Consider the following 8,582-nt stretch of genomic DNA (forward strand, 5'->3'; position numbering starts at 1 on the left):
TATTGTAGCTTTATTGGTCAGATGTGTGACATCTTCTGAAAGGATGGAAGGAAGAAACACCCTTAATATTCAACATAAATATAATCATTAGTATTTGTCAAACACCTTTTATTATAAACAGAAAAAGGAATACTTCTGAGCCTAATTAATGTAAAATTAACAAAACTGAATGAGTTACAGTACCTACCTATCACTCTGCTTTAGTAACACAAAAAGAATCACTGTCGACAATTACCCAATAAAATGAATACAAAAGCCAGAGGCAGTGTGCAACATTTTAATGTATCATTATGAGGACATGTACAGCGCTTTTGTTTCTATCTGTTAGCAAGAGAGGATTAACTAATTATCACTGAAGCCTACCTAACTAACTATCCCAACTCATTAAATAGGGTAGCTTGGTCAGTGGCCCTCAGCGTCTGATACTGACGGACAAGACAGCCTTTCAGCGTCTGTATGGGACGGAAAATACAGTCATCTTACAGCGCCACAATCGAGCAGCTGCTCTCAGAGCAGCTGCTCGATTGTGGCGCTGTAAGATGACTTGGGTTAAAGAGTGACAAAGTCCGTGTATGGAGATAGGGCTGGTGGATGGGTCAAACAAACACTGGACTTCCTGTGGGAAAACAAAAGTCAACATTATGTTTAAAAAAATATTTTTTAAGGCAGAAAACGGGGGATGACGTGCAGAAAAGGTCCTGTAACAGCAAACGAGACCAACAGTGAAAAGACTGCTAGTTTTATATAGATTTTTTTTATCGATGCCTTTGTCTGGATTCTAAGTCACTGAATGATTTACGGCAGGTAGACGGCGCTACAGAGCACTCATTCTGACGGGTCACAGATTTTTTTTATAACACCGGAAAAAGCCTGTGAGAACGTATCCAACCTTTAGTGCCAGGTAGAAGGAAGCAAGAGATTTCTTTATATGGGTTGCCTGGATGGCAGCCGAACTTCAAATTGTCAGGGCGGGCATTATACGATGATGGACAGATCAATATTAACATAATGATAAACGCAGGCAGACCCACGGGACTGCACCTGCCACGCCTTACCTAGTTACTTGCGCATGTGCCACTCCCAACAATGATGGAACAGAAGTGCGATGTCTCACTCTGTAGCTAAAACAGAGAGCTCAACACACAGGGTGAAAAGAGGAGCTGCAGCAATGTGCTGTTCAACGAAAAAATTGTGTTTTCTGAAAATTAAGCCACATAAACCTATACTGATATTAGCCTATAAACACACTTATGAACCTGAAAATGAGCATGATATGAGCACTTTAAGACCGCAACTAAGTGGAGTCCTCTCATATGCAGTCCGTTGCTTGTGTAGCCTACTAGTGCCGCCTACTGGGCTATTAGCAGTATGCTATAATGCTTCAAACAACCAATTCGTTGTTTTTGTTTAATGTTTAGCCTATATCTGTTGTGCATGCCTCTTTTAGAGAGAACAGCATTGTAGTTTCTTTGTTGATTGCAGAATATTGTAGACGTCCCTCATAGGCACATACTTTTGTTTTTCCTATGTGTTGTACAGTATTTGGAGAGAGAAAATAAATTGCACCTTGTGTGGTTTTGTAGGCTTAAGTGCAATTGTTCCCTATGGGATATAAGGGCGAACGCCAGCTTTACGAACAATTCGGCTTTTTATCATTTAAATCTCCTTTTTCTGCAATCATATGTTCCGATATTTCATTATTTTATTGTCATCATTTTTTTTATTTATTCAAACAGAGTAATTATTTTTGTTTTAGTTATTTTATGACCTTTTTTTCTTAATTGTAAATTAATTTCTAGTGACCTAGAGGTTTCCCAGGGATTTCTGACCTCTTTACCACACACTGTCTCTCTCCACGTGAAAGACATTTGATTTGTTATGTATTGTTTTCTAGGAATGTGTGCAAACCAATGAACTCAAATAATAAATTAATTTTAAAGGCAAAATTTTACTAAAGTTGGCCAACACATAAATAAAAAACATTTTGAACAGTAATTTCAGCATTTGATTAGTCTATTGATAATTATACTCTTGTACTTCTGGAATTGGTTTCAACAGTCAGTATGTTATCATAAGGCAATATGATCTCAATATGATGACAACAGGAGGGTTAAAATGCCAAGGGGTCCTGCCAAAGCTGCCATATTTGACCAGTTGGGAGTGTGAATGTGTTCAAATATGAGACTCTTTATATTTCCTGTTTACATATACCCTTCTTCCAGGCTAAATGAAAGCACTAAGGTTAAATGGAAGATATTAGAAGAAGCCATTTTCTGCTATTCTCCCTCTCTTGTGACTTTTGTCCCCACTCATTCATCACAATGCTCAAATGGTATTATGAACCATATTGTATGAGTGAATGAAACAGGACAAAATGCTTTCTTTTTTTTACCCTAGAATCTACTTAGTAGAACTGACGTTGGAGTTGTGCCTCTGGTAAACAATGAAAGCCACCAGAGTAAAACATATGACTCCCAACATGGCTGCTATGACTGAAACCGCCAGCACGGTACTGTTCAAAGGAGTCGGCTGAGCACCTGGGAAGGAAAGCGACACCTAGAATTAGACCATAAAGAGCAATGTATAATTTCTATACTTATGAGAATGAACGCAATGTACTGTATTATTGTACAACAGTTATGTATCTAACTGTCAAACTGTCTAAAGCTCTTGTCATCTGTTTTGTTTAATAAAAATGCAGGAATGCAGGAAATAAATTAATGTTCAGTGTATACCTACCTCCATATGCCACCAGATACCCTGTGAGTGGAAAAAATTAAACTTTCAATACATTAATGACCAAAAGAAACCCAGAATCAGTCTAAAATGTGACAGGTAGGATTCAGCAAACGTGTAGTTGTGCCGTCGTAATTTGAGTAGCTCTGAACTTTGAGGCGTAAACCTACGAAGACCATACACATTCTCACCGATATCTGTGCGGGTAGTGATGGGGCCCGAGCTGACGGTGGCCATGTCGCTCACTGTGGTACCCTGGTGGTTGGTGTTGGCACTGCGGTGCCTCCTGGAGTTGGTGCCGGTAGTGCAGTTCTGCAGGTGAATCGGCAGGATGGTTCTATTAGTTAAGACAGTTTTCTGTTCTGTAGATATAATGTACCTTATACAGAATTTGAGATAGGAACACTTCTGTTTTCCATGATAGCTTTCCATAAAAATAAACCCACTATTGTAAATTACAACTTTATGTTTTGGACGGCATACTATAATTTGTGCAGCCTATTATCCCAAGCAATTAGATAGATAGATAGATAGATAGATAGATAGATAGATAGATAGATAGATAGATAGATAGATAGATGTTTATTGATCCCAAGAAAAACGGCAAATTACAGCAGCAAAATCAGTCACAAAGCACAGAATATACATATAAATGAAATACTAGGAAAAATATACATACATACAATATACATGAAATAATAATATGAATAAAATAAAAGAACAGATTTGTCTATTGACCACAATAGACAAAATCTGCACCTTATGGTTAGCATCTAATGTAAACGTTCAGTGTCATCGGATGGAATAGAGTAGTGAGAGCTATATGTGGCCAGGCAAAAATTATGGTTATGGAATTAGGATGTGGAGCATGTCTGATTTTATGTAAGAGACCTGAGTTTGCATTCCCTCAAAGCCATAACCACGATCTTTCTTACACCTTAACTATACTGTATTTGCCATGTGTAGATGTTGTACAAAGCAGGAACATAACATTGTCATAAAGCAGTGTTTTGCAGAATTGTCTAATATAAAGTTCTTGCCTGGCAGAAGATTTGCATTTGTGATGTGGGATTCAACACCTAAAGGAGGAATCTGACCTGAATGAAGTTGGGGCAGAAAGTGTTCACACAGAGCCTGGTGGCACAGTGTACATAGTAGGTGGAGAGAGCTACGTCTTTGCTTTGGACGAAGCGGAAAGCCTCGAAGGAGAAACGGGCTTTCTGCTGCACTCCGTTGACTCCCACTACTGTCTGGGCATCCCGGTTACACCTTAAAGAGGACAGATGGGGATTATTTTGCCCTGTTCTCCAGAGGTTACCTCCAGGTTTCAGTCTACCAAAAATGTTGAGATTCTGTCCAACAGACAGGATCCATTTTGGTTTAGCACAAGCCCGGTTCACAGGTAACACTAAAACAGACTGACGGCCAAATAATAATCTTTAAAAAAGAAAAAGAAATTCTCCACTCTTTTTTGCGTAAGTTGACTAGTTATCTAGAAGGTGGTGGTCACACACAGCCCATACATTACATGGCTTTACACAGACCATGAGGTCTCCAATTGAAAAACACTGGGAAATTTGCACAAACCCATGAATGACATGTAACCCTACTCCTTTTGAAGTTTTTCATGCATAATCTTATTCACATTTGTAAACTTTACGTTGGCATGCACTGTACATATATAATGACAACACTACAAAAGAACCAACATTGTTCCAATTTTCTGGATAGAGCATCCATCTGGAAGGTTTTTAAGTGCATGAATTCTATTAGATGCGGTACAATAGTCAGAAAAACCATGTTTCTATTTGTCTCTTAACTTTAACTGAATTTAACTTTTCATCTCTGTCGACTGTTAACTCACCCAACAAAGAGATCATAATGTGTGGCGTTGGTGGGGAAGAGCGAGGCTGTGGCGTAACATCGGTCCAGGAGCACGTTGAATCTACAAAGGAAGACTTTTGTCATCAGCAAAGATCCATGCAGCTAGTCATATTTTCCCATATTCTAGTTGAGATCTGTGACTGAAGAATCTTTGCAATGGATGTTGGCACAGGTAGAATTTGGGAAAAAATACTAAAAATCTAGAATTTTAATGAGGTAAGCCAGTGCAGATCCATGGGTTAACTTGCACACATAACAGGGCACCAACTTTTTTGTCAGATATTTAGGAATGAAATGTCAGTATGTTCTTTATTGGGCAAATATCTTTTATACAAAAAATATAATTTCTGAAATTGAAATTTTGAACATATCAAACAATTAATTTCCTGCATTCTGTTGAATCTTTCTGCAACAATGTGTGCCTTTTATGCATCAAGGTGTGGTGCAAATGTCTGTCTTTATGTAAAGAAAAATATTATTAGATATTTGAGGGGGTTAAGGGGGAGTACCTGTTAGTGAGGTTGGACGCATTGACTTCTACAAAGATCCTGGTCTTTAGATCCAGGCCTCCTGGAGGGATCTGCAGCGTGGAGGAGTAGCCACGGTCCTTCAGGCCCAATGACAGAAGAGAGAGAAGCATGTTGTTTAAAGTGCTCGATGTGTTGGTCATTTTTACAGAATGCTTTGATTTCATCATCAGGTTAGAACTGCCCATCCCTCCACACAAGGGAAGGGCCACAAAAGAGATTCTTCTACTAAAGCATTACTATAGAATGGCACTTTCATCATTAGCCACTATACAGATGGAATATAGCAGTTTTCAAAGGTTCCAGTTTTAATCCAGCAAGTCATCATTCATATCGAAAGAACCTCAACCCTGATTCTTTATATCTGTCAAAAAATTATAAAAATTTCTAATTTCTATATAAAAGAAAATGATAGAGACACACAATTGTTTTATGATAAATCAACGTTAGTTAAAAGTGACTTTTTTAAATGTTCAGAATATACTTAAAACTGAAAGAAAGATCGACTCTAAAGACTCAAGAAAGCAACTCTGCCCACAAATAGTCCAGCACATGACTCCATGTTAAACTATAAATGGTTATTTTGACACTTCAATTTCTGTAGGATTAAACAAGAGAGATGAGATATTATCTGGGTTATTCTGTCTTGTCGTTTTTATACTGCATACAAAAAAATATTCAGTGTGAAGACGTTACAGTGATATCAGTCTTCTCATCTAACTCTTGGCAAGAAACCAATTTAGTATATTTCCCAATATCAGTGAACTATTCCTTTAATAAAGTCATTGCTGACAACCGCAGACTGCAAAATATATTCTCGACAAAATCCACTAAAAATGCAATTTTGACAGAATAAAAATGAATTTTCAGTAAGAGCACACACAGTAAACACAGGTGTTATTAACAACATTACTGGTGCCTCCGTTGTATTCAAGTGTCCCAGGTAGCCATGGCAGTGTGACAGTGAGCCTGCATGAACAATACCAGGACCCTGAAACAGCGCTACTTAAATGGAATTCAGCCATCGTTAAAGGAACACGCCACCGTTTTTGCCCTATTTCAACAAACAGTGGGATGTTCCTTTAAGGTTATTATTTACACCTTTTCCTACTGTGACAGGAGGAGTCACGAAAAGGCTTGTATCACGCAGAGGTGCCAACAGTTTTTTTGTCATTACTTAGAATTCATCATGGGGAAGACAGAAACTACACATTAAAACTATATAGCTTTAGTAGAAGAAGGTGAAACAATGGCTAGTGTTAAAACCTTAATCTATTTTTTCAATGCGTAAGTCATTTTTTGATTATAGAGGTACGTATTTATTTGTGTTGAATATACCTTTAACCCTTGTGTTGTCTTTATGTCAACCATGGTCACTTTCTTTCAACATTATTATTGCTTTTTCCAACATTTTTGTCCCTTTTTTAATGTTGTGGGTGCTTTTTTTGGTGTTTTTTCGAAAGGTTTTGGTCATTTTTATTGTTGTCTTATTTCAGCGGTCCATTTTTTGTGACAAAAAAATAAATAAAATGAACTGAAAATGGGTCAGTTTGACCTGAGGACAACATGAGGGTTAATCATGGAAATAAATGCAATCTGTGTGTGTGATTTGATGTCCTCCTTAACTAAACTAAACACTGTTCCACAGTTCTGAGTTAGAGGAGCCACAGTTTAGCTTTCTTGTAAATGGTTTCCTTGATTTAATTAAATGGCTTTTACTTCTAGTAAGAAATCCTTTAAAAGGTTAGACGATGCCAATTTGGTCCTTAATGCAGTGCTCAGCCCCTCACACTTTTCTACCCGTCTATCCGTCACATAAAGTAGCCAGCTGCTGTCACCTCCCTCCTCTTACCGAGTAGAGTCGCATGCTCAGTGAGCTGATGAAACTCCCATTATCATCTTTGACTGCCAGGCTGACCCCAGACCTGTTGGACAAATACAATTCTGTCAGCAGAATCAAATTCACTATGGGGGAAAAAAAAAACAGGTCGTCTTTCATCTGATACAGGAGGAACACAACAAGGTGAGATTCAAGTCCTTCTAAAACTAGTGTCTTTCACTATCCCAAATGTTGCCGCCAAATGTCAAACCCAGAGAAATCAATTTGATTTCTGACACAGGACTTTTCCTTTAGTCGTCTGTCACCCAGATGATACGTTCAAGAGTAATTGTAAATCATACACTGTCACAGAAACAATACTTGTCACCGTTACTGCTTTTTCTGCCACAAGGTATAATTTTGTGATTAATTACATGACATTTTGCAACACAATAATACAGTAGAGATCTTATTTATTGCTACACATCAATATCGATCCAGCTTAAAGGTGCTCTTAGCTCTAAGTAACATGTTTTTAGGCTACATTTTCTGTCACACACAGCATCTCCACACTATCTGCAAGATGCCTGTCCCCTGAACACACTGTAAAAAACCACGGTCTCTGTAGACAACCCAGGCTCCACACACGGCAACAAAAACAAACTGCGCCAAACTGCACCACAAAGCATACACAAACAGTCTTCCAGCCAATAACAAACGAGATGGAGTTGGGGTTGGGGGGTTAGTGAACGGAGGAGGGAGGGGCGAGCTAGCCTTGTTTTCGTTTGAAAATACTAGCCGTCACCCAACATCACTTAGATCACCTTTAATGTTGCTACAATGTGCTGGTTGACAAGTAGCTAACGTTAATGCTAATGCTTGGTGAACTTCAACTTTGTTCATTTCAGCATCATTCATTCATTCACTTCAACATGCTCATAAAGTTATTAGTAGTATGATTGTTTTGACCACGGATAAAAGCAGCACTGGTCTAACCCACGAATGAGCTCACCAGTATTGTTAACGTTGGCCTATAGATAGATGACTAACCTAATGCTAATTTAACCAGTTAGCACACCCTGGGACAACAGCCCTGAGACATTTAGCAATAGCTAGTTACTGTTAGCCCCCAGACAGCTAGCAGCCAGCCACAACCATTACACAGCAATCCGTACCCGGCCAGAGGCGGACTTACCATTAGGCAAAGGTAGGCAATTGCCTTGGGCCCCAAGCTACCAAGGGCCCCCTAAAACGCCTCATAAACTTATGGTTACGATTTGTTGTCTTACTTTTCACCAATTAATTATATCTCTAAACATTGGTACGCTAAGGTGCCATCCGTTGTTTAATTCATGATTAGAAACTCCCCCCAGTCCACCCTACATTGGACTATTCCATTATCGTACCGCGTCTGCGTGTGTGTTTGTAAACAAACGGCTCAGCTGTACGCTACAGACGGTTGAAAAATGAAGCGAAGCTACCGAAGTGGTTCTGAAAAAAGGAAGAAAGCGGGAAGAAAGCAGAAAGTTTTTAGCAAAACTTCCTAAGGTAACAACATTTGTCACGACGGCTACGGACAACACTAACATTAACGTTACTAAAGAGCAGCAAGAAGC

General features: G+C 38.8%; 1 protein-coding gene across 1 annotated transcript in view; it reads right to left on the reverse strand.

Moving 5' to 3' along the window:
• Positions 1 to 2,400: 2,400 nt before the first annotated feature.
• The window catches only part of LOC116700820 (zona pellucida-like domain-containing protein 1), an 11,385-nt gene continuing 5,203 nt past the window's right edge, over positions 2,401 to 8,582 (reverse strand). The window contains exons 4-9 of the mRNA XM_032534295.1: positions 7,000 to 7,072; positions 5,130 to 5,227; positions 4,601 to 4,681; positions 3,834 to 4,005; positions 2,920 to 3,048; positions 2,401 to 2,556 (exon numbers count right to left, since the gene is read on the reverse strand). Coding sequence (XP_032390186.1) covers positions 2,401 to 2,556; positions 2,920 to 3,048; positions 3,834 to 4,005; positions 4,601 to 4,681; positions 5,130 to 5,227; positions 7,000 to 7,072 — 709 coding nt within the window. The remainder of the gene's footprint in view (positions 2,557 to 2,919; positions 3,049 to 3,833; positions 4,006 to 4,600; positions 4,682 to 5,129; positions 5,228 to 6,999; positions 7,073 to 8,582) is intronic.

The sequence above is a fragment of the Etheostoma spectabile genome, chromosome 13 (genome assembly GCF_008692095.1).
Source record: "Etheostoma spectabile isolate EspeVRDwgs_2016 chromosome 13, UIUC_Espe_1.0, whole genome shotgun sequence".
Lineage (NCBI taxonomy): Eukaryota > Metazoa > Chordata > Actinopteri > Perciformes > Percidae > Etheostoma > Etheostoma spectabile.